The 26,490-nt window shown below is 45.7% G+C and overlaps 1 protein-coding gene across 1 annotated transcript in view; it reads right to left on the reverse strand.

Moving 5' to 3' along the window:
• LOC128846777 (cytosolic phospholipase A2 gamma-like) overlaps positions 1–26,490 on the reverse strand; it is a 58,854-nt gene that overhangs the window by 26,560 nt on the left and 5,804 nt on the right. Inside the window, exons 2-7 of the mRNA XM_054046017.1 lie at positions 21,356–21,512; positions 20,918–21,034; positions 12,963–13,114; positions 10,746–10,944; positions 7,078–7,195; positions 3,574–3,714 (exon numbers count right to left, since the gene is read on the reverse strand). Of these exons, the coding sequence (XP_053901992.1) occupies positions 3,574–3,714; positions 7,078–7,195; positions 10,746–10,944; positions 12,963–13,114; positions 20,918–21,034; positions 21,356–21,379 (751 nt within the window). The 5' untranslated portion in view covers positions 21,380–21,512. The remainder of the gene's footprint in view (positions 1–3,573; positions 3,715–7,077; positions 7,196–10,745; positions 10,945–12,962; positions 13,115–20,917; positions 21,035–21,355; positions 21,513–26,490) is intronic.

Consider the following 26,490-nt stretch of genomic DNA (forward strand, 5'->3'; position numbering starts at 1 on the left):
CCTTTGCCTTTCTAATCTTGCCCCTGCATTCCTGTGTTGTTTGCCTATATTCATCCTTTGTAATCTGTCCTAGTTTCCATTTTTTATATGACTCCTTTTTATTTTTTAGATCGTGCAAGATCTCGTGGTTAAGCCAAGGTGGTCTTTTGCCACATTTTCTATCTTTCCTAACCAGCGGAATAGCTTGCTTTTGGGCCCTTAATAGCGTCCCTTTGAAAAACTGCCAACTCTCCTCAGTTGTTTTTCCCCTCAGTCTTGATTCCCATGGGACCTTACCCATCAGCTCTCTGAGCTTCCCAAAATCTGCCTTCCTGAAATCCATTGTCTCTATTTTGCTGTTCTCCCTTCTTCCCTTCCTTAGAATTGCAAACTCTATGATTTCATGATCACTTTCACCCAGGCTGCCTTCTACTTTCACATTCTCAACGAGTTCCTCCCTATTTGTTAAAATCAAGTCTAGAACAGCTTCCCCCCTAGTAGCTTTTTCAACCTTCTGAAATAAAAAGTTGTCTCCAATGCAGTCCAAGAATTTGTTGGATAGTCTGTGCCCGGTTGTGTTATTTTCCCAACATATATCCGGATAGTTGAAGTCCCCCATCACCACCAAATCTTGGGCTTTGGATGATTTTGTTAGTTGCTTGAAAAAAGCCTCATCCACCTCTTCCACCTGGTTAGGTGGCCTGTAGTAGACTCCTAGCATGACATCTCCCTTGTTTTTTGCCCCTTTAAGCCTAACCCAGAGACTCTCAACACTTCCGTCTCCTATGTCCATCTCTACCTGAGTCCAAGTGTGTACATTTTTAATATATAAGGCAACACCTCCTCCCTTTTTCCCCTGTCTATCCTTCCTGAGCAAGCTGTACCCATCCACACCAACATTCCAATCATGTGTATTATCCCACCAAGTTTCAGTGATGCCAACAATGTCATAGTTGTATTTATTTATTAGCACTTCCAGTTCTTCCTGCTTATTCCCCATACTTCTCGCATTTGTATATAGGCATCTAAGATACTGGTTTGATCTTTCCTCCCAGTTTTGTCCTGACTCTCCTTTCTCTCTGCCAATATAGCCCACACTCCCTCTCGTTTCCGACCCATCTCCCCGGTCTCCATGTTCCCCACTTACCTGTGGGCTTTGCTCACCTATCCCCGTCGAACCTAGTTTAAAGCCCTCCTCACTAGGTTAGCCAGTCTGTGTCCGAACAGGGTCTTTCTTCTCCTCGAAAGGTGAACGCCATCTCTGCCTAGCAGTCCTTCCTCGAATAGCATCCCGTGGTCTAGGAAGCCAAAGCCCTCCTGGCGACACCATCTTCGCAGCCAGGCATTCACCTCCATGATGCATCTGTCTCTGCCTGGGCCCCTACCTTTGACAGGAAGAATTGAAGAGAATACCACCTGCGCTCCAAACTCCTTCACCCGTACTCCCAGAGCCCTGTAGTCACTCTTGATCCGCTCAATGTCACACCGCGCAGTATCATTTGTGCCCACATGGATGAGTAGCATGGGGTAGTAGTCAGAGGGCTGGATAATCCTCGACAATGCCTCCGTAACGTCTCGGATACGGGCCCCCGGCAGGCAGCATACCTCCCGAGATGAGATGTCAGGGCGACAGATGGGCGCCTCCGTCCCCCTCAGCAGAGAGTCTCCGACCACCACTACCCTACGTTTCCTATTCGCAGTGGTGGCAGCAGACTTTCCAGCCTTAGGGGTACGAGGCTTCTCCTCCTTTACTGTAGGGAGTGATTCCTTCTTTCCTGTGTCAAGAACAGCATAACGGTTACCTATAACCACGGCAGGAGGGTTCGGAGCAAGGGTGGAGCACTGCCTGCTGCCAGAAGTAACCAGCTGCCAGTGTCCACCCTGAGCCATCTCCTCCTCCACCAGTGGTGTATCAGCAGTCCTGCGTACTGGGACAGCTACCTCAGCTGTCTCCACATGGACACTGTCGAGGAATTGCTCATGGATACGGATGCTCCTCAACCTAGCCACCTCCTCCTGTAGCTCTCCCACCTGCTGCCTGAGAGATTCCACCAGCAGGCACCTCTCACATTGGATGGTCCCCCCAGCCTGGATATCAGTAAGTGGAAATTGCAAGTTACAGTCTTTGCAAAACCACAGCAGGATCTGGGTAGAGGCATCCATGCTTAGGCACTCTGTCTGGCTACAGGCACAGGTGGAGGAGACAGTAGCAGTGCTGGCACAGGTGTTGCGGGTCTTCCTAACCATCGTAAGGCTCCCTCTGTCAAACTCCCGTCTGCAGCCCCCTGTCAGCTGAAAGGGTTGTTTAAGCGAAAAGTTATGAATGTAGTTGCTTTATAGGTATTAAGGGGAATCAAGGGAAAACAGATGGAACCGGCAAGGGACCCTCGCCCCCTTCCTGCTCCCCTTCCAAACTCCCTTTTGAAACTCCCTGTTAGCAGCCCCTGGTCGCTTGTGCGCTGCTTTATAAAGCCCTGGCCTGTATGAATGCCCCGCCCACTGATAAAGGCTCAGCCACTTACCAGAGACTTCTAGCTTTCAAACCTTCCAACTGCCAGCCACAGCACACGGTCCTTCAAACAACCAAAACAAACAAACAGACTGACAAACACAAGCTCAGCTCACAGCAAGTAACCCTCAAACACAAACAAACACACACTACAGACAGTCACTTACCCCAAAAGGGTGCTGTATTGCTCCTCCTACACAATATACATAGACATAAAATGTAAAAACTTAGATACAAGCAACTGGCAAGAGAGCTCTGAAATTGGGATGAGACCTACAGGATTGGGTGGCTGGAAACATTCCTAATAGGTCTATAATATGAGGTAGATCTCACACTGCATTAGAATAACATAGTGGACTTGGTGCCCCAGATTTGAGGGGTGCGTGTACTCCAGAATTTGATGAAGCCAATTGCAGCCATATTATGTGCATTCAGGCATCATGAATTAAAAAAAAAATAGAACACTACATAGTTAAGGGTTAATTTGAACAAGCAGGGCTTCTGGAGGCAAGGTCAAATGCTAGTTGTAGGTTTGAAGCTTCTGCCTTTAATATAGAAGTTTATTATGACTAAGTTTGTTAGGAAAGTTGATTGACAACTAGCTTATTTATATTGGGAGAAGTGATGACACAGTAGGGGTCACTATGATCCATGTGTTTTGTAAAAGTTAGTTACAAACAGGGCTAGATAATAGAGTTTACTTTGGGGAAATTCTCTGCAGCTATCCAGAGAGATGTTTTTCGTGACACCAGACTCCCCAGCAGGGAAGCAACTGGCCATTACCACCCTGCTGCAAAGTACTCAATACCATCTCAGATTCTAGGTAATGCTTTGGGATGTTCTAAACCTATTGCTTATGTCTGGATGTGCTTAAATCTAATAAATTGTCATTTTAGTTAAAAGCACCACTTATTTGTATCAATCATTTATCAGATGAAAATTGATGTGTTCCCATTGATTTCATCTTGACAATGCCTGGAGTGAAACAGTTAAGTTACCACTGCTTTGGGTTCTGAAAACCCTGGGTAACAAACCTGCAATACCTATCTATCTATTGGCTGAGAATCAGGGACTTGATTGCTTACCTTGCAGGTAGCAGATACTTTTCTCTTCGCTGTTATCTTTCAACTTCCCATTCTCGAATTTGCTTCCCAAGTCTTTGGTGCACACAAATGCCCCCAGGGCAGGAAAGCCAGACTCATGAGGGGTGAATTCAAACCAAGTGCCTGTGAAACATAGATAGGGTTTACAAAAAGGCCCTTTCAAGTGCCAGCTTCTTGTTGTCCCCTTCTTGGATGATTGCAATAATTTCTCAATTCCCTGACCATTCTGTTTGCTCTAGCAGGAAATCCTACCTCTCTTTTCACTCTGTTCACCCCATGATCATTTTCAAGTCATTTTCTATGGTGACCTTCTCCATCTGGTGTTTTCTCCTTAGGCCAGCATGTGCTGTCCTTGGATATCCCAGAAGCCTTTGGGGCCACCATAGCCTCTCTCCACCCTCCCTCCAACCACCTATCTCTAACTTTGACCCAAAAGTATAAAGAAAAAAATACTCAAAATGAGTCAAATCTAAAAGTGATATATTTAACTGTAGAGCTAATAAAAAAATAGAAACATCCATTTCATATTTTCTGAAGTTTTCCAAGTTCTTTTCATTTCTGAAACTGTTCCTCATTGGACAATTTATCACAAACTTACAAAGTCACTATTGAAACAATTACACTGGTCTACAATTTTTCAGAAGTCGTCTGCTTCAGAGATAAAATGTGCTATTTATTATGTATTTTGATGTGCTGAATTCAAATATTAAATTAAATAGACAATTAAAACAACTGATTGGCTACTGTTTCTAAGATATTTAAGTTTTTACATTTTATGTCTATGTATATTGTGTAGATAGTAGAGTTTTAATCATAAATTTTAAATCTAGGTCTTTTCATGTGTTTATGGTTGCTTTACATGATAATATTTCACCTGTCCTGTTTATGTAACACTTTAAAAATCAGCAAAAGGGTTATATAAATAAAATTTATTATGAAACAAAAGTCAAAAAACTATTATGTACATAGTTTAGTCCTATTCAGTGGCTTCTCGGAGCTTCTTGGCCTGTCTCTTGTATTCATTAAATGGAGCATCTCTTGTCACTGTCCAGCAATAGTCTGAAAGCATTGATGGGCTCCATTTGCCCTGATAGCGTTTCTCCATTGTTGCAATGTCCTGGTGAAATTGCTCGCCGTGCTCGTCGCTCACTGCTCCGCAGTTCGGTGGAAAAAAATCTAGATGAGAGTGCAAAAAATGTATCTTTAGTGACATGTTGCAACCAAGGCTTTTGTATGCCTTGAGGAGGTTTTCCACCAACAACCTGTAGTTGTCTACTTTGTTGTTTCCGAGAAAATTTATTGCCACTAACTGGAAGGCTTTCCATGCCGTCTTTTCCTTGCCACGCAGTGCATGGTCAAATGCATCATCTCGAAGAAGTTCACGAATCTGAGGACCAACAAAGACACCTTCCTTTATATTAGCTTCACTTAACCTTGGAAATTTTTCACGGAGGTACTTGAAAGCTGCTTGTGTTTTGTCAATGGCCTTGACAAAGTTCTTCATCAGACCCAGCTTGATGTGTAAGGGTGGTAACAAAATCTTCCTTGATTCAACAAGTGGTGGATGCTGAACACTTTTCTTCCCAGGCTCCAATGACTGTCGGAGTGGCCAATCTTTCTTGATGTAGTGGGAATCTCTTGCACGACTATCCCATTCACAGAGAAAACAGCAGTACTTTGTGTATCCAGTCTGCAGACCAAGCAAGAGAGCAACAACCTTCAAATCGCCACAAAGCTGCCACTGATGTTGGTCATAGTTTATGCACCTCAAAAGTTGTTTGATGTTGTCATAGGTTTCCCTCATATGGACTGCATGACCAACTGGAATTGATGGCAAAACATTGCCATTATGCAGTAAAACAGCTTCAAGACTCGTCTTTGATGAATCAGTGAACAGTCTCCACTCATCTGGATCATGAATGACGTTGAGGGCTGCCATCACATCATCGATGTTGTTGCAGGCTACAAGATCACCTTCCATGAAGAAGAATGGGACAAGATCCTTTTGACGGTCACGGAACATGGAAACCCTAACATCACCTGCCAGGAGATTCCACTGCTGTAGTCTGGAGCCCAACAGCTCTGCCTTACTCTTGGGTAGTTCCAAATCCCTGACAAGGTCATTCAGTTCACCTTGTGTTATGAGGTGTGGTTCAGAGGAGGAGGATGGGAGAAAATGTGGGTCCTGTGACATTGATGGTTCAGGACCAGAAGTTTCATCCTCCTCATCTGACTCAAGTGAGAATGATTCTGGTGCATCAGGAACCGGCAGTCCTTCTCTGTGGGGTACTGGGCGTATAGCTGATGGAATGTTTGGATAATGCACAGTCCACTTTTTCTTCTTTGACACACCTTTCCCAACTGGAGGCACCATGCAGAAGGAACAATTGCTGGTATGATCTGTTGGCTCTCTCCAAAGCATTGGCACTGCAAAAGGCATAGATTTCCTTTTCCTGTTCAACCACTGGCGAAGATTTGTTGCACAAGCGTTGCAGCATATGTGTGGGGCCCACCTCTTGTCCTGATCTCCAGTTTTGCAGCCAAAATAAGGGTGATAGGCTTTCTTAACCATAGTGGTTATACTGCGCTTTTATGATGCAAAAGTCACTTCACCACAAACATAGCAGAAGTTATCTGCACTGTTCACACAAGTACGAGGCATCTCTGCTCACTTTGGCTAAACAGAAATGTGTCCCTTTGCAAAATCAAACACTGACAAATAAGAGAGCACAACACTGTATGATTTCTAGAGCTGATATAGGGCAATTTGTTCAGCAGAGTGATGTAAGCTTCGTTATGATTGCATCATCCATGACTTCTAGGAATAACATGATGCAATTCATATCATGTATGACGCAATACCAGCTTCAGATTGCATCATTCATTGTTTTCCCTAAAAAGCAAGTACTGTCCAAAGCCAATTATAGATTTATTCATAGATCCAGTCAAAGATGTATTTTAGTCATTTCTGGTTTAAATTGAGATCCCTTCCCTTTATAACTCACTTATCCTCTGCCATTCCCAAGTCAAGGGTCGTATATACTGACCCAATAGCATATCTTGAAAACTAGAGCCAATCAACAATCTGAAGCATCATTTTCGTTCTCAGTGACCCAGAATTAGTAAAGTTTGACTACATTTATTTCAGAAGCATTTTGGCTGTAGAGCAGTGTTATGGGAATTTTTCATTTACTGAAAAACCAGGTTTGTTGTTGTTGTTGTTGTTGTTTTAAATGAGGAACATCAATAACCATTTTGGTAAAGAGGTTTATGCAAAAAAAACCCCATTTTCTTAAAAGGCCATTTTTAGACTAAAAAAATACATTGTTAGATTGCATTCAACTCTATTAAACAGTGACTCCACCTAGTAGTGTTTACAGTAGCAGAAAGGGCAAGAGGCAACATCAATATTTATTTTTTCCATAGAGTACTTGACATTTAGATGTGGTTTCTCTCATTAATATCACCAGTGTGTTATTGTTTTACCTGGGCTGTTTTCATGTGCTTTATGCAATATCTTTGCTTCCACTGCTGCATAGATGGGGTAAGGATTTGTCCCACTTGTGGAGGCATCGTCTTGTTGAGATAACTTGGTCTGATCATACTGGAAAGTTAAAAAATGATGAGCACAGAAATACACACATTTTGGTGATGTTCCCTGTAATTCTGTTCCTGTCTAATTAGTTCAGGCTAGGAATTAGAAAGACCCTTTTTGCTGAGACCATCATCATCTTCATCATTGTTCCCTCATTCTAGTGCTTTTTTTCTGTACCTCGTGGAAACAACCTACACCCCCATGTTCATCCTTATAATTTGATTGTATGGTATCTAATGCAAAGTTTGTCATGTCGGGTGTCTTTGGAAGGCTCATGATGCACTGAGCATTGTTGTCATAGTGATGTTATAGTAATTGTTGTTACAGTAACGTTATAGTAATGTTATAATTTTTAATTGCATGTATATAGTTATGAGGCTGAAAATGTGTCTTCATGGCTTAAAATAAGCCCAGCCAAAAACTCTCCAAGAGCAGGGAGGCAGTTCACACCTCATCAGGGCAGGTATGGGACAAACCCAGTCCAGCCTCACAGGAACAAAGGATGATGGCCTTGGCAGCAACAAAAGGATCTGTTGGACTCTCAAGTGAGTTACCCCCTCCCCCTTCCTTTGGTCAATTTGGGTGTGTGATGAATCACAGAATCATAGAAGATTAGGTTTGGAAGAGACCTCAGGAGGTCATCCAGTCCAACCCCCTGCTCAAAGCAGGACCAACACCAACTAAATCATCCAGGTAATGCTCACCTGGCTCTGAAGGTGGGGCAAAGCCAAGAGGAAAGAAAGAACATGATAAAAGTGATAGACGTTTGCCATGCTCTTCCTCTCTCTTCCACCTACATCTACAGACACCACCACCACCAAGCAATTGAAGTGCTGATCAAGGGGAGAGCCTGGCTGAAGGGCAATCAGCCAGCCTGTGGTGAGAAGCATATATGTTTGTAAGGGCATTGAAAGTGTTAAGATCAGCTTAGTATCAGGGGATAGCCGTATTAGTCTGTACCCACAAAACCAATGAGGAGTCCGGTGTTTGGTCTGAAGCGTGTCAGAGACTCCCCTTGGGATAACAAGCCAGGTACATATCAATTTCTTTGATAAATTGACAAACTCATATAAGCTTGCAGTGTCCAACGGGCATAACTGGACAGTGCAAGACTGAGGTTCCTAGGGTTGTCTCTGGGACTGGAGATACTGGCTAGTGTTATTCAGTGGCAGAATCCAAGGAGCAGCTTACATGCCAGAGGCTGTGCGTGAACAGCCCAGGAGTGGGGGTTCTCACAGCTGAGCAGGGTAAGGCTGCCTCCCAGAGTCAAGGATTGGGGTGACCTAGCAGATCACTGGTCCAGATAACACCAGAAGGGAACGTCACAGCATTGTATGGACAAACAACAGGGTATTTACAGTCCATGGTGATGACTTTCAAATAGACCTAAGGGAATTCGGCCCAGATTTAAAAAAATATTTAGACACCTAAAGATGCCATTAGGCACGTAGTGGACTTTTCAAGTAAATGCCTTGGGATATGTCTATCCTGGAGAAGGAAGGTCTGATTACCAGGTGGAGACACACCAGCACTAACATGATAAAAATATCGGTGTAGCTGAAGCAGCAGAAGCAGAGGGAGGGGCTAACCACCTTGAGAATGTACCTAAGTTCTAAATCACAGCTCAAATGGGTATGTTTCCTTGAATTGGGAATTAAATTTCCAGCTCCAGTGTAAACATAGCCTGAGTTTCATCAAAATGAATAGGAATTAGGGAACAATAATGTCAGACAAAATGTTTTTCAGAGCATTGAAATTATTTGTGAATTGAGGTCAAATTTGTTGAATTCTTCCATCTGAGAAAAAATGGTAAAAAAGTTTAAATGCTTTATTTTGGCTGTTTTGAAATTAAACAGTTTAAAGTTTTCTTTTGAAATGGTATTTCACTTGAAAAATTAGGTAAATTGAAAATAAACGTGTATAAAAAAACCCCTCTGTCAAGGCTGATTCCCCACTCTGGCACTTTGAGTGCAGAAGGTGGGGGCCTGCAAGGACTCTAAAAATTAATACTGGCCACCCTAGGCTTGTATTAAAGTTACAGCTTTTCGCTGACCTTGGATTGGTAGATGTTGCCACCACCCAAGTGCAAAATCCTTTTGAGAGCCCAGGAAGGTACACATGGGAATTCCTTCCTGTTGGGTACCCTCAAGCGCTTTCATAACCAACCTCCGGGGAAAAGCTGAGAATGGAAAAGAAAAAAAAAAGAGAGATCAGCTGTTGCCACCAGCTAACTAAAAAACATATGCACAAACCTCTTAACACACAGAAATCCATCCTGTTCTTAAAAAATGTAAATTTTATGAAAGAAAGAAAGAAAGAAAGAAAGAAAGAAAGAAAGAAAGAAAGAAAGAAAGAAAGAAAGAATACATCTGGAAACTTAGGCTATTTCTAGGTTTTAAAAGAGCAATTACAAGGATTAAGCACCAAGAATAGCTTTCTTGAGGTCCAGTTTAAAGGTTACAAGCAAAACAAAAGCACATGGGGTTAGCACAGAGGAATCCACAAGCCATAAAGAAATAAAAAGAGATAAACCTAATCATATCTTCCTAGATGATTTTTCATACCTGTTCCCAAGCTTCTTACAGCATAGTTGCTGCCCTGTCCGCCTCTGCTCCCGAGAGAACAACAACAGACAGACAAAGGGGTTTTTTTTTCTCAATTTTAAAAAGTTCTAGCCTTCCCTTGGCTCTTTTGGCCAGCTGCCCACTTACTTCCTTTTACCTATGCATCACAGTGAGACTTTTTAACCCTTTACAGGTAAAGCAAGTAGAGAACAACTACCAAGAGAGATTTTATAGCTAACTGGCTGGCTGGGTGTCCATAATAGGAAGCTATCCTCCGCCCTTCATTTATCATACCCTCCAACAATGACCAGAAACCAACCAAAAAACAAACAAACAAACAAACAAAATTTGGGGTTGAATAATCTTTTAGAAAACCATCCAATGCTGATTTAAAATTGTCAGTGATGGAGAATCCACCACAATCCTTGGTAAGTTGTTTCAATAGTTATTATTCCCATTATCTAAAATCTAGACAGATTTTCTCCAGTCAGAATCTCTCTAGTTTCAACTTCCAGCCATTGATTTGTATTAGACATTTTCTCTGCTAGATTGAAGATCCTACTATTAAAAAAAATCAAGACTGTGATTGAGACTTTCATGCCTTCTAGCTCTCTTCATATTTTGGAAAGTCAAGGATTTGGGGATCATATGCTAGGGTGAGATTTTCAAAACCACCTAAAGGATTTAGAGGCCAAACTCCCACTAGTTTTAATGGGAAATGGGTATCCAAATCCCTTATACAGCCTTGAAGTCCTCTGTTTAGAAATGCTCAGATACCTCAGTGATCTCTGAGAGCTCATGGGAAGAGGCTGACATTTACAAAGTTACCCGTGGGTTCAAATAGCTTTGAAAATATTGTCAGGAGTTATTATTATACTTCTACTATTTTGCTCCTGTATCCAAGTACTGTTGAGAATGGGGGGCAGGGGGGAAATACACTAAGTAAATGCATTGACTTTTCAGTGGAACCACTCTGGATTTACGTAGCAACCCACCTGATTCAATATTTTGTAGACAACGAAAGAGGCCCAGATATCAGTGAGAGAGAAGAGTTCATCTTTAGCTGCCTGGCACACAAGAGAGTACGCCTTATGAAGATCCCATGAAGATTTGGAAAGTGTATCACACAGGCGTTCTTCCAAGTCCTGTACTTTCTCTGTCCAGTCCTTGTCTTTGTAGAGGGTAGACATGCACCTTTTAATGAACCAGAAGGGATATGGCTGAGACTAAGGGAGTAGGATGGGGAATTCCCCTCCCCCTTTTAATCTTTATACCTTTTATTTTTCATACAGGGAATTCTAGTGATCATCCTGGCATTGTAACAAATATGTGACTTAACAAGGACTTTATTCACGGCTGTCTGTCATCATGGCCGCTGGGAAATGTATGGCAATAACAGGGATAGAGTTAAGATCCTCTGCTGAATGCCAAGGCCCCTATGATGTATGAATAAGCCATTGTGACTCTATCCAACAGAGGGCAGTGGTGAGCACACTACTCAGGCCATTCTGAGTGTGACCCAGAGCCCAGGGCTCTTCTTGAGCTACTGGGGAAAATACATTGGAGTTCAGGGTGTATGACATAGGGAGGAGAAATTTTGATCCCTCCCAGCAGAAGGCAGTGGTCACACACAAACACACACACACACACACCCCATTTCAATAGGCCACCCTTGATCACCCTTCTCATTTTCTGCCACTGTAGTTCACTTCAATGGGGTGACTATCAGAGTAAAGTTCTACTCAGCAAGCATGAGAGAGAGAGAGAGGTTTCTGAAGATTTTCCTTTCCCCATCTCTTTCTTCGTTGACAAGTCCACTCTTTTTGCTTCCTTCCAAGCCTCAATACTGGGGACCTGTCTGACTCTTCCCCCTCCTTCCCTCTGTGTATTCTAAATCTCTTGGTAAATCCCAGTGAATCCCAAAACCCTTAACCATCCCCACACATTGCCCTTTTCTCACTGTCCTCACTACTGGAACCCTATCCTCTGTCACCTTGGTTTTTGTAAACATCACTTCTCTGGTCTCCACTGATCCTCACTTCTACAGCTCTTCAGTCTGCCAAGAATGCCTCTATGTCTTCTAATCATGTCACCCACCACCTTGGATCCCCAACATCAGCTCTCCATGCCCAGCTACATAGGCACTGACTTCCCCTCTGCCCGGTGGGTGCTCAACTCCCCCCCACTCCTGCCCCCGCCCCACCTCGCCTCTTCCCACCCCTGCACCGCCCTCACTCCACCCCTATTCCACCCCCTTTCCCCAAGTCCCTGCCCTGCTTCTTCCCACTTCTGCACCACCCTCGCCCCTCCCCCATTCCACCCCTTCCCCCAAGTCCCCGCCCCTGCCCTGCCTCTTCTCCACCTCCTCCCCTGAGCGAGCCAGGTCACCACTCCTCCCCCTCCCTCCTGGAAAGTCCTAAGAGCCGCCAAACAGCTGTTAGGCGGAGGGAGGGCGGGAATCACTGGGAGGGAGGGGGAGGATTGGGGATACAGCACACTGGCGAGGAGAAGGAGGTGAGGATGGGGGAGTTTGGCTGTTGGTGGGTGCGGAGCACCCGCTAACATTTCCCAGCCCCAGAGCACCCACAGAGTTGTTGCCTATGCCTGGCTAGGAGGCAGCTGTCCAGTGGGTAGGACGCTGGGTTAAAGCTCAAGAGTTCCATGATCTAGTCCCAGCTCTGCTGTGTGACCTTACACATGTCACACAGCTCTGTTTCACTTTGCATGCTTTTCCAGACTTCTCTGCTTAAAAGTGGGATTTCCAAAAGTGACTTAGGAATGCAAGTCAAAGGGTCAGTCACAGGGTATGTCTGCCCTGCAATCAGAGGTGTGACCACAGCATGAGTAGACACACCTGTGCTAGTTTTGATCAAGCTAGCATGAGTGCCAATTGCAGTGAAGCTGAAGAAGCATGGATCTCTGTGAGGGCTTGCTGAGGTTCCTCGGCAGCCTTGTACAACCCATGCTGTAGCCCCAGAGCTTCACTGCTATTGGTGCCTGAGCTAGCAAGGTTAAAGCTAGCTCAGGTATGTCTATGCATGCTACATCACACCCCCTGTTTTCAGTGTAGACATACCCTTAGGTGCTTTTGAAAATCTCACCCATCATGCATTGAAAATTTACAGAGATAAATAATAATAAGATTGCCCCAGTGGCCTCCAACTCTGTGCAGGAAAACTGGCTCATTCTCACTTCTGCTGATATGCACCTACCAGGTGGAACCCGATACCCCACACAGATACAGGACAGCGTCCAACAGGCCCTGCTTCTTCATCTCCACCAAGGATCCTTGAAGGGCTATCATGGCCCGTAGACCTCTGCCTGATCCTAGGACAGCGATATTGGGCATGTCATCCTTTGTATCCTGGGTGAGGGAAAAGAGGCAATGACAAATGAACTATAAATGTTGAGGCATCTCTGCTATTCAGCTCTTCGTACATATCCTTTCAAGAAATTCACACAGAACCTCAAGTTCCAAGACTTGTTTGCCTTATGTTAGGAAGCATCCTTATCAAGTGCCCAATGACCTTTGTCCCATGATGACTCAAGAGCAAATCCATTTTATCCTGCATATTCAATCATAATCACACAGTGGTAGCCCCGTATCTCTTAGGGCCCTTTGAAACTCATAAGAATATAAAAACGGCCATACTGGGTCAGACCAAAAGTCCATCTAGCCCAGTATCTGTCATCCAACAGTGGCCAGTGTCAGGTGCCCAAGAGGGAATGAAAAGAAGAGGTAATCATCAAGTCATCCATACCCTGTGTGAAAGTAGAATGAATTATATTGTAAAAATAGAATGGATTAAAGAAATGCTGTATGTTCCTTTAAGCAGGAATAAGGAATGTTGAAATATAGTTGTCAGGAAGAGAAACATTAAGGTATGAAACAATGGGTCCACTTAAGCTAATGGTGGGACATTAACAGGAGATTGGTAATAGTTAGTAAGGAAATAAGATATGTATGTCTAGCCCCAGGTAAACTTATCAGTTCTGCTTCCTTTTGTTATCTTGTTAAGTTCGTGCCCTTTTATCTGTATAAATAAGATAGTTTGAGTCTTTCATGGTGCTCACATTATCTGGGTGTATTAGCAGAGCACTTTGCTAATAAACAGAGTGGTCTGACAAATTGTGAGTCCTGAATCTGACTTTGACACCTGTCGCCCATTCCTAGCTTCTGAAAACAGAGGCTACGGACACCATTGCTGCCCATCCTGGCTGATAGTCAATGATGGACTTATCCTCCATAAATTCATTTAGTTCTTCTTTGAATCCTGTTATAGTTTTGGCCTTCACAACATCCTCTGGCAAAGAGTTCCACAGGTTTCACAGTCCATTGTGTGACGAAATACTTCCTTTTGTTTGTTTTAAACCTTCGGCCTATTAATTTCATTTTATGACCCCTAGTTCTTGTGTTATCAGAAGAAGTAAATAGCAATTCCTTATTTACTTTCTCCACACCAGTCATGATTTTCTAGACCTCTATCATGTCCCCCCTTAGTCGTCTCTTTTCCAAGCTGGAAGTCACAATCTTATTAATCTCTCCTCATACTAAAGCTATTCCATACCCCTATATCATGTTTGTTGCTCTTTTCTGAACCTTTTCCTTTGTGTTTAATGTCTTATGCACCAATCAACAGACTGGGACCAGAATTTTCAAAGGGATGCAGATAAGTGCCTAGAAGGCATTTCAAAAGCAACTAAGCAATCTAGTGCCTAACTTTACTGTCCTTCATGTTGATGTCCCTTGCTCTCAATAATTCATGGGAGTGAGTTTTTGTTTGTTTGTTTGTTTGTCTGTTTAGACAAACTTGTAATATAGGACTGGTTTTTTTTCCATTTTGAAGCACTTGGAGGAGAGGAAGGTGATCAGGAACAGTCGACATGGATTCACCAAGGGCAAGTCATGCCTGACCAACCTGATTGCCTTCTATGATGAGATAACTGGCTCTGTGGATATGGGGAAAGTGGTGGATGTGATATATCTTGACTTTAGCAAAGCTTTTGATATGGTCTCCCACAGTATTCTTGCCAGTAAGCTAAAAAAGTATGGATTGGATGAATAGACTATAAGGTGGATAGAAAGCTGGCTAGATTGTCGGGCTCAACAGGTAGTGATCAACGGCTCGATGTCTAGTTGGCAGCCGGTATCAAGGGGAGTGCCCCAGGGGTCGTCCCTAGGGCTTGTTTTCTTCAACATCTTTATTAATGATCTGAATGATGGGATGGATTGCACCCTCAGCAAGTTTGCAGATGACACTAAGCTGGGAGGGGGGGAGGTAGATACGCTGGAGGGTACGGATAGGGACCAGAGTGATCTAGACAAATTGGAGGACTGGGCCAAAAGAAATCTGATGACGTTCAACAAGGACAAGTGCAGAGTTCTGCACTTAGGAAGGAAGAATCCCATACACCGCTACAGGCTGGAGACCGACTGGCTAAGCGGCAGTTCTGCAGAAAGGGACCTGGGGATTACAGTGGATGAGAAGCTGGATATGAGTCAGCAGTGTGCTCTTGTTGCCAAGAAGGCTAATGGCATATTGGGCTTTATTAGTAGGAGCATTGCAGTTCTGCAGAAAAGCATAAAGGTGATTTGATTGTGTTACCTAGTGACAGTTTGAAAACTTGTAGCAAGAAGGAAAAAAATCCTAAACTTGTGTGTGGCAAAGGGAAGGAGAATGCCTTTGACCTTTTGACTATGAAATCTGTCAGTTTGCCTGAAAGGGAATTGTGTAGAAATCCGCCTGATGAGCCAAAGGTGATCCTGGAGGTAAGTGAGACCCAGAAAGAGCCTGTTGTTGATCAGGAAAATGTTCCTTTAGAACAAGCTGTAAGTGAAGAGGGTAAGGGCAAAAAGGGGTAAATTGTTGCTTAGGCTTGGTCTACACTACCCCCCCCAATTCGAACTAAGGTACGCAACTTCAGCTACGTGAATAACGTAGCTGAAGTCGAAGTACCTTAGTTCGAACTTACCTTGGTCCACACGCGGCAGGCAGGCTCCCCCGTCGACTCCGCGGTACTCCTCTCGCCGAGCTGGAGTACCGCAGTCGACGGCGAGCACTTCCGGGTTCGACTTATCGCGTCCAGACTAGACGCGATAAGTCGAACCCAGAACTTCGATTTCCAGCCGTCGAACTACCTGGTAAGTGTAGCCAAGGCCTTAGAGAAGGTCCTAGGGAAAGGAATCCTCATGGTAATTTGTGCAAGCAATTTGCTGCAACTGAAGGGTGTGGAAGTAATTTAATCAAGAAAGTTTCAGTTCCTAACAGCCAGAAATTTTCTGTTGTGAATGGATCCACTAACTTTCCTTTTGAAAGATCCAGTGTGGATTGCTTAGAAAAGGTCTCAGATGAAATGAAAAGTGTCAGGGAATTTAAACAGCCCTGTGACCAAGTGGCTGTGTCTGGCCAGCTTGTTGGGAAGACAATGGTGTTGGAACAGGAATGTCTCCATGCTAATTCTTTAAGTGAGCAGTCTGTGCTTTTTACATCTGAATGCTTAAGGATGCAGGGGAGAACAAGGAAACTGTCATCCTCAGACTCTTTGGATTTGTGTGGTATCTCTTTAAGACAGAGTCCAGCCTTGGAATTGGTAGCAGTTAAGGATCTGAAAACTGTTGAACAGGCTCCTGTCTGTGTTGATGCAAATCACCTCACTAACAGGGAGAAGAAAGACTTGCTAATAGCTGTTAGCAAAGAGAGCACACCCCATCAGCCAGTGAATTCTGTTAAGCAAGAGAAATGAGGGTTTGATCCTTCAGGACAAGGAGGAAAAAGATAATTTACTTTTGCAAAGAGAAGCCACAGGGTAAGCCTAAAATGCCAAAAATGGTATTGGGCCAGAGGTGTGGCATGACAAAAATAGTTGTATATAGGCACTTGCAATTAATTTGTTGTTATTGCTAATGGCATAGGCGCCAACTTTCCCCGGCGCTGGTAGGAACTCACTCCTCCCCTGCCCCGCCCCAACTCCATCCTTTCCCCGCCCCTTCCCCTGCCCCTGCCCCTGCCCCAACCCCATTCCAACCCCTTCCCCAAAGTCCCCTTCCCAACACCGCCCCTCCCTGCCCCTATTGGACCCCTTCCCCAAATCCCAGCCCCAGCCCCGCCTCTTCCCCAAGCGCGCCACATTCCCCCTCCTCCCCCCTCCCTCCCAGCCGCGCAAAACAGCTGTTTTGTGGCAGGAAGTGCTGGGAGCTAGGGGGGGAAAGTGGGCACGTGGCGCGCTCAGGGGAGGAGGCAGAGGTGAGCTGGGTGGGGAGGCGGGGAGCTGCCGGTGGGTGCACAGCCTATGGTTAATGGTGATTTTTGTAACTAATGTGTTGCTATTACCAAGAACTGTAAAAATATACAATGTGCCTTATGTTTTGGAAAATCCCTTGAACATGTTAAGAGTAAAACATAAGAACACACTTTATGTTAAAAGGACTTATACTAATGTTTCACAATCAGTGCTTGTAAACAGTCTTGGAACTTTTCACAGGAGAAAAGACATTCCAAACCTAATGTCCTGTATGGGGGAAAAGGGAAACTGAGGCACACTATCACCTGCTTTCACTGCTAAATGACAAGATTCCTATACTATGGACAACATTAATATCTACAGTAACTTGATGTTAACTTGGTGTTCACATCTCAACTGCTAGAAGAGGGCCTCATCTTCCCTGATTGAACTAACTTCATTATCTCTAGACTGATTCTTGCCTGCATATTTATACCTGCCTCTGGAAATTTCCACTACATGCATCTGACGAAGAGGGTATTCACCCATGAAAGCTTATGCTCCAATACGTCTGTTAGTCTATAAGGCGCCACAGAACTCTTTGTCACTTTTTACAGATCCAGACTAACACAGCTACCCCTCTGATACTTGATGTTAATTGGGTTCCAAACATTTGCCAGAGCTTGTTTGGATAAAGTAGCTATGTTCTTTATCCCTTGGCAAGATCACATGAGACATACAGGAACCATGCTGCAAGAGCAGATCCAATCTACTATTCATAGATTTTCAGGATTGGAAGGGACCTCAGGAGGTCATCTAGTGAAACCCCCTGCTCAAAGCAGGACCAACACCAACTAATACATCCCAGTCAGTGCTTTGTCAAGCCTAACCTTAAAAACCTCTAAGGAAGGAGATTCCACCACTTCCCTAGGTAAACCATTCCAGTGCTTCACCACCCTCCTAGAGAAAAAGTTTTTTCCTAATATCCAATTTAAACCTCCCCCACTGCAACTTGAGACCATTACTCCTTGTTCTGTCATCTGCTACCACTGAGAACAGTCTAGATCCATCCTCTTTGGAACCCCCTTTCAGGTAGTTGAAAGCACCTAACAAATCCCCTCCTCGTTCTTCTCTTCTGCAGACTAAATAATCCCAGGTCCCTCAGCCTCTCCTCAGAAGTCATGTGCTCCAGTCCCCTCATCATTTTTGTTGCCCTCTGCTGGACTCTTTCCAATTTTTCCACATCCTCCTTGTAGTGTGGGGCCCAAAACTGGACACAGTACTCCAGACGAGGCCTCACCAATGTCGAATAAAGGGGAATGATCAGATCCTTCGATCTGCTGGCAATGCTCCTACTTATACAGCCCAAAATGCTCTTAGCCTTCTTGTCAACAAGGGCACACTGTTGACTCATATCCAGCTTCTTGTCCACTGTAACCCCTAGGTCCTTTTCTGCAAAACTGCTGCCTAGCCACTCGGTCCCTAGTCTGTAGCAGTGCATGGGTTTCTTCCGTCCTAAGTGCAGGACTCTGCACTTGTCCTTGTTGTATCTCATCAGATTTCTTTTTGCCCAATCCTCTAATTTGTCTAGGTCCCTCTGTATCTTATCCCTACCCTTCAGCGATCTACCAATCCTCCCAGTTTAGTGTCATCTGCAAACTTGCAGAGGATGCAATCCACACCATCCTCCAGACCATTAATGATTAATTAATGGTTAATATTAATTAATATTTAACATTAATTTATTGGTGGTTAATTAATGAATGATTAATTACTAGTTAATTCATTTATGATTAATATTTTTCTAACCAAGTTTTATCTTGAGTTTGTAAAGAGATTCAATCATGTTATTGAACCTGACTTGAATAAACCATTTCTGTTATACACCAATACTAGCTGTAGTAAGAGAGAACCAAGGATGGGGAGCTCTTGGGATGCAGTCAGTGATGTTTGTGTCATCCCTTCCTGCGTCAATTTTGCATTGGGGATGTGACATTATTGACATAAACTGCAACCACTATTATATATTTGCAACAAATATTATTCAAAGGTTGTCGTGTGAGGTGTCCATGAGTGGGTTATGATTTTCTGGTTATGACTATGCTGTCTGTATGCATGTATCATTTTTGTGTTTAGAGTTATAAGTATTGGCTCTATATTATCTGTATTTCAAACTTGTGCTATGCTTCTGGGTGACATCCCAGACAATGTGGTCTCAGCACTGCCTAGCCTGCTTGATGGCCCATTATGGACCATCAGCTATACAACTGACCCATTGAGAGAAGGCAGATCACCTTGTGACTCAGCAAGGCATGCAGGGACATGCCTATTGACCGAACTCTAAGGTTTTTCCATGCCACGTGCTGGGTGACTTGTGGTTGGAACAAAGAAAGCACAAGCCACATGGCAAAAGGACTATAAAAGGCAGCAGCAGCATCTCCATTTTGTCTTCAATCCTGTTTCTGACCTCTGGAGAAACTTTGCTATAAACTAAAGCTCTGAACAAAGGACTGAATGACCCATCCAAGCTGTGGATGTACTCCAGAGACTTGATTTAAGCCTGCAGTTTATTCCATCACTGCTACAAGCCTGAACCAAGAACTTTCCCATTACTGTATGTAATTGATTCCATTTAACCAATTCTAGCTCTCATCTATATCTTTTTCCTTTTATGAATAAACCTTTAGATTTTAGATTCTAAAGGATTGGCAACAGCGTGATTTGTGGGTAAGATCTGATTTGTACATTGACTTGGGTCTGGGGCTTGGTCCTTCGGGATCGAGAGAACCTTTTTTCTTTTACTGAGGTACTGATTTTCATAACCATTCATCCCCATAACGAGTGGCACTGGTGGTGATACTAGGAAACTGGAGTATCTAAGGGAATTGCTTGTATGACTTATGGTTAGCCAGTGGGGTGAGACCGAAGTCTTCTCTGTTTGGCTGGTTTGGTGTGCCTTAATAATAAAGGAAACCCAGCCTTGAGCTGTAATTGCCCTGCTCTAAGCAATTTGTCCTGAATTGAAACTCTCAGTTGTGTCCTGCCAGAGGCAGCATCGTTACAAATGGTTACTGAACCCTGAGCACCAAAAAAAACCCAGGTCACTCTCCCTTCAGATGAAGGAAGAATACTGTGAAGAAGAAGCAGTGGAAGACTCTTAGGTTGAGATTTGCAAAGCCGTCAGAGGGGAGATGTTCCCAAATATGTCAGGTCCACAGGAGTTCACATCCCCCTAAGGACCACCACTTTTCAATGATGGGTAACAATCCTGGGATGTTCCTCAAATTTCTCCACCATGCCAGCTAACAGAGTAACCACGGGGGGTGGGCAGCAGTAGTTGGCTTGTACCCTCTGTAAGGTTCAACCAGCAGAGGGGGCTGTGATACATGTAGAAAGTATGTTACATAGTCACTATTCATTACTAATATTAGTAATACGTCAGACAAGTATTAGTAGCTCAACCAACTCTGTCCCTCTAATGCTGTCTATGCACTACAGTGACGGCTCTAATCTCCCCTTCCCATCTGTTCTCTGCTGCAGGCTCTGTCTGGCCTCAAAATCACAGTGGTATATACACACACACTGCAAAGAGGCTTTAGGAAGCACTGACTGAATTAGGAAGCACTGACTGAATTCACGTGAGTATGCAGCTCTCCAGAGGTTAGCCTCAGCAAGCCCCTTACTGCTGCTAAAGGGGTAGGGGCTTGTGCTTTTAGCACTGAAGGCCCCCAAGTTTGAGCCTGCCAAAGGACATAAGGTTTGTATGTCTGTGGTCATGGGTTGCCTCCCTGGTGCTTTGGGAATGTTGTATTTCAAGGGGAACATCTCCATAGAGCAGGATTTTGGAGGCATTTCCTCCCACTGTACCAGGGACCTCAATCACCATCCACATGACTAACATCCTATATTGTTCTCCTTAGCGCTATGAGGCACAATGGGCTCCTACCTCATCACGGGCAATGCCAAGGCTCTTGAGGCACTCCAGAACTTTTGCCTTTCTGTTCTCAGTGGCTTCTTTCTCACCCTTCGAGAGCTCATGGGAAAGTCGGATAGTTCTATCATCCTGCCAAAAATAAAATACAATAAAATATCTTCATCTCTCCAAAGGCTGCCATAGAGTGGAGACATCGGGCCTGTGCACAAATAACACCCAGTCCCTGGAGTTTCCTCAGGATTTACTCTTTACATTTGTATTATGTATCTGTATCTGGAAACCTCAGCCAAGGTTACAGGTGGAGGTGGGCAAATGACTGATTTTTCGCTTCACTGAAGTTCTGAGAAATTGGGAAATAAAGTTGGTTCAAAAATTGCGAAAGTTTTGTCAAATTGAAAGAAATCTACTCTTGGTCGAACAAAACAAGTTTCTGTAGGACAAATAATTTACCTTTCTCCATTGAAATCTTTTCATAGCTTCTCCCAGATTTCCCCGTAGAGCTCCTGGTGATGTGGAATTCTTTCTTCAGTGGCAAATGTACTCTTCAGGGAACGTCTTGATGGGAGGACCAAGTCAACCTCTAACTGTTGTTTTCTTCTTTCTGTGGCTGTTTCAGAGAAAAGGAACATTTAGTATCATCCTATAGGGATGTCGAGTGGAATTTCCAAAGAGTCTAAGGGAGTTAGGAGTTGAAATCCTGTCTCCACCTGGAAATGTAAAAGAAAATAAGCTAACATGGAGTGTGGTTGATTTAGAAGTTCCACTTTCCAAATACAAATAATAGAGAAAAAATGGGTGGTGGTGATGAGGATCAGATTTAAAACAAAAAACAACCCCCCCCCCACAGACCCTAGTAATAACATTTCTCTCCTGCTACAACAGAAATTGACGATGGTTCATGTTCCCAAGCCTGCCCTTCTTATAAAGTGTATATATGGGGGAGAGGGAGGGAGAGGGGTGTGTGGAGATAGCCAGATAGACATTTCTGATCTTGGTGTGTCACTGTGAGCACAGAAAACAGCAAATCCCTGTTAGAAACCTTTAGGTGAGAGAAAGAGCTGAGAAAATAGACACAGCCCCCACTCCCCATTCGGGGCGCTGTTTATTCTGGTTCCATTCAGCCCAAGTGCCAGGGTGTCAACCTGACTTAATTTTAAAGTTACTTCCCTGTGAAAATTTGGCAGAGGGCATTGTAACTGGTAGACAGACAGCAGTCAATTTGTATGGAAATCAATTTAGGGCCCTTGCAGGCTCTGGGAAGCACTCTAGGAAGTTAAGGGGACAAATCTCATTGGAATTCCCTCCGCTCCTTTGATAACTCCAGCCCTAAATTGCATTCTGTGAAGCTCCGTCCCCACACCCGCAGTTTGCTGTGCTTACATTTCTGAACATATGTTCTACCTGTCTGTGGGCAGGTATGTGAGTGTGGGTGTCTAGACCCTGAAGAATGTGAACTCTGGATCTGCACTGGTGGTTTTCTGCTTTTAAAACTGTGTGTGTGTGTGTGTGAGAGAGAGAGAGAGAGAGAGAGAAAGGGGTGGGATTACTGGAGAGGACACAACTTGGCCGACAACGCTCCATGAACCCCATACAGAAGGCCTCCAGGAACACACTCAATTTGCAACTGCTGTGAAGTTCTTTTGTGCAGTTAAATCAAGAACTTTCCCTCCTTTCAGTCAAAGGGCAATATCAAAATCTAATACAAATATCTCCCCTCACAAACCCTACTCTCCAGCAAAGAAAAGCCTCCCTGTCCAGCTGCTCTGAGCTCTGCCTCAGACACACACACATCACAGACCCCCAAGGATATGAATGACAAAATATGGACTTCCCTCCTCCCAGGCTGGCAGAGATCACTCCTGGTAGAATTGATTCACAGAGCACGCAGACCAGAAACATAGTATTGGCCTGCCAGAATTTATACTGAGACTCAAGTTACTTACAGATGCAGAGAAAATAGATTTCCCTTGCTATTAGTGTGTTAATATGCAAAACATCCCAGAAGAGGGTGGCTATACTGTGTTATGCCCAGTGCAGGCAGCAGAGGGTATGGGGTAGGAAAGGGGCAGATATACTGTATAAAGGCCACTGGGGGCAGCTGAGGGTTGAGGTGGGAAGGGGCAGCTCTGCTGTATAATGGGTACTAGGACCAGGTAGTGAGGCCTTATTGGAAATCCTGGGAGGTGGGTGCGCACAAGCCGACCAATGTCTAAAGGCCCCTCCCCTAGCCTTGCTGGAGGGACCACTGGACCTGGGAACCAACTGAAGATGGTGGACAACTAATGAATAACAGGATCAGGAGTAAAGCTCACAGGTTCAAAACTAGGGATCCAGGGGGAGACACCGAGCAAAGAACCCCGGACAGCACCCACTGCTCCTCAAAGCTGTCTAGGGAGCCAGCGGACGCCACCCAGAGGAACTCTGCCTAGATGCGTGAGACCTGGGAGGAGCAGAAATAGGCCCCACAGTTGCAGAGCACCCCGTCGTCAAGCATCCTCCTCCTGGTGTTGTAGATGGCCACTTTGGCCAGGGCCGGGAGGAGGTTGACGAGGAGGTCTCGAGACTTGGTGGGGCCGTGGACAGGGTGTGTGAAAAGAAACAGGTGTGTGGAAAAGTGGAGGAGCTGGAATAGGGGCTGCAACCTGATGCATTTGAGATAACCGTGCACCAGGTTCTCCCTCATGCTGCAAAAGGGGCAGGAGTTGGGAATGGGGTGAACTGTTCCAGGTACACTCTAGTGCTCACGGCTCCATGGAGGAGCCACCAACCAATGTCCCCAGTGGACCGTGGGACCAGGGTAGAATAGAGGCTGGCCCACCGGGGTTCCTCACCCTCCACAGGTGGTAGATAGTCCTGCCATTTGGTATCAGGGCGGGACACGAGTGTGAGGAAGTGAAAGGTGTGGAGCACGAGCATGTATAGTTGTTTCCTTGGCATGGTTTGGAAGTGGACTGGCTGCAGGGCATGCAGCCGGCTCGGATTGTGGAAGGGATGGGCCTGGGAAGGCTCACGGGACAGGGGCCCGATGAAAAGGTCCGGAGGGCCCGGGGTGAGGGGTGGGTGGGGAGCATCCTCTTGCAGTACCTGCTCAAGGAAAACACGAGAGGTGGGTGACAAGGCTTCCCCCACCTACTGGAGCACACATAGGGGGGTCAGGAGGGTGGAGAGCCCCATGCACCGACCGAGTGCTCAGGGATCCACCCAGTCCCCCCATCATAGTTCAGAAGGTCTCCGATTCTGGTGGTTTCTGCCAGGACCAGCCTCCTGTGCACTGGGGGGGGGGAGGACTCTGCCACCTGCACACGTATGTTGGGGTTGTGTAGCAGGGGCTCCGCGAGGAGGTCCGCCCCCTCGGTGGCCACAAGAGACCTGGTCGCCGAGAACAGCTTCCAGGTCTGGAGGAGGTCCTGGTAGAAGACTGGCAGCTCAGAGAGGTCTTGCGGAAGACCCCTCGGGTGGAGAAAAAAGAGCTGCCAGTCGTATTGGAGCCCTCGGAGGTGGTGGAGGAAGGCGTGCACCAACGTGCTCCACGTCGGACTATCTGCACCATAAAGGAATCTCTGCAGGGCCTAGAGGTGGAAGACATGGACCTGGCTGCAGAGGCAGACCAGGTTCTGTCCTCCCTCCTCCAGAGGAAGACTCAGGACCCCTGCAGAGACCCAGTGCAGTCCTGGCCAGAAGAACTCCAGAGCGACTTTCAGGAGCCAGGCCAGGATCCGCAGGACTGGACTCAGGATGTTGAGCCGGTGCCAGAGTATGGACAGGACTAGTTGGTTCAGTACCAGGACCCTCCCCCGCAGGGAGATGCAACAGAGCAATCCTGTCCATCTCCGCAGCCGCTCACCCACCCTGGCCTCCAAATCCTGCCAGTTCTCCAGTGGAGAAGATGCATGGCAGAAAGGTAAATGCCGAGATAGAGCAGTGGACCCACGCTCCACTGAATGGCTTGAAGCCTTGAGGAGGCCTCAACCACAGCATCAGGCATGATGGCATCAGCGGCAGGGCCCCCAATCAGGAAGGGAGGCGGCTGCCCCGCCTCAGAGAGGGGCGCACCCAAGGGCTCAGGGCCTGGTCGTTCGGCACTGGCTGTCGCCATCAGGGTCTTGGCGGCCACGAGCAGGGTGCCATCTGCAGCTGGGCAGGTGGATGAATCCAGGGGCTCGCCAATATCAAGAGTGGGGGTGGTAGCCTGGGATAAAGGGGAAAGAGGAGGAGGGGGGTGGTATAACCAAGCCACCACCCAGATCGAGGCCTGCTGGCAAAGGGTCGTCCTCCCCCTGGGTGATCGGGGTCAGACCCAGGGCCTCGATCTCCTCAATGATGGAGGTGAAGTCTCCCCTCACCACCCCAGAGTCCTCCCCGCCTGCAACTGAGGCAACAATCACCTCGGCACTGATGGGGGGCACAGGTAACAAAAGGGCTGGGGGGGCTCCATCTGAGGCCTCCTAAGGGAGAGACTCTGAGAGGGGGGCGATCCCGCCCCTCTCTGCTGCCATGGCATTCCCAGATGGCTTCACCTGCTGAACTGTCTCGAGACCTGGATGTCTCTGCAGTGGTGGCCCCCCTCATGGTCTTGTTGGGGGCCTCCACCCCCTCCACATCAAGGGGGAGGTTTGGAGCCTGAGAATTCCTTTTGCCACACTTCCTCTGCATGAGTACCCAGCCGTCCAAGGTGGAGGCGGAGGTCCTGGCAGCAGGGGCAGGGCCAGGGGGCAAGGGCGATGGTGCCATGGGATGGGGCAGCAAGGGGGAACAGCAGTGGGAAAGGAAATCTCCCCCTGGGGTGGTCCCTCTCCCATTCCTGGCAATGGCCCTGCTGCCATCTCCTCCATGGGCCCCGCTGGACTGGGAGCGGGTGGGCGGCTACCCTTTGCACCCGAGCTGGCGTGATGGCAGAAGGAGGAGGGGTGAGGAAGGAGCAGCTATACTGTAAAGTGAGCACCAGGGGCACTAGTGGGTGATCCACATGAATGACTCCAAATTGATATAAGTCACTATTTAGAGATGAAGCTTTTGGGTTTTTAGATTACTCTTTTGGTTAACTTAAAGACTTAGGGGCCTATTATGATCATCTTGTGTGATCTGCTGCAATGTATAGCTCACACGACCTGATCCAGCAATTCCTGCCTCTAACCCTTAGCTCCTGTTTGAACTAAAGCAGATCTTTCAGAAAGACAACTGTGTCCCTTTAGAGACCCCAGTGATGGGGAAGGCACATGGACTTGAGTTCAGTTATCCCCATGGTTAATTACCCTCACCTAAAAATTTCCACTTTATTTCTAGTCTGAATCAGTCTGGATTCAGCTTCCAGTCACTGGGTCTCCTTCTGTGCTTTTGTTTCAGATTAAAAAGCTGTCTAATTGTTCAAAATCATACCCCTAAGATAGACTGTGATAAATAAAGTGTGGGGGGGTAGCTCCCTTTGATGGACACCCAGACAGCCAGTTAGATGTAAAATCCCTCTTGGTAGCTGTTCTTTACTTGCTTTACCTGTAAAGGGTTAAAAAGTCCCCCAGGTAAAGAAAAAAAAAGTGGGCACCTGACCAAAAGAGCCAATGGGAAGGCTAGAATTTTTTAAAATGGGG

This window comes from Malaclemys terrapin, chromosome 12, assembly GCF_027887155.1.
Source record: "Malaclemys terrapin pileata isolate rMalTer1 chromosome 12, rMalTer1.hap1, whole genome shotgun sequence".
NCBI lineage: Eukaryota > Metazoa > Chordata > Testudines > Emydidae > Malaclemys > Malaclemys terrapin.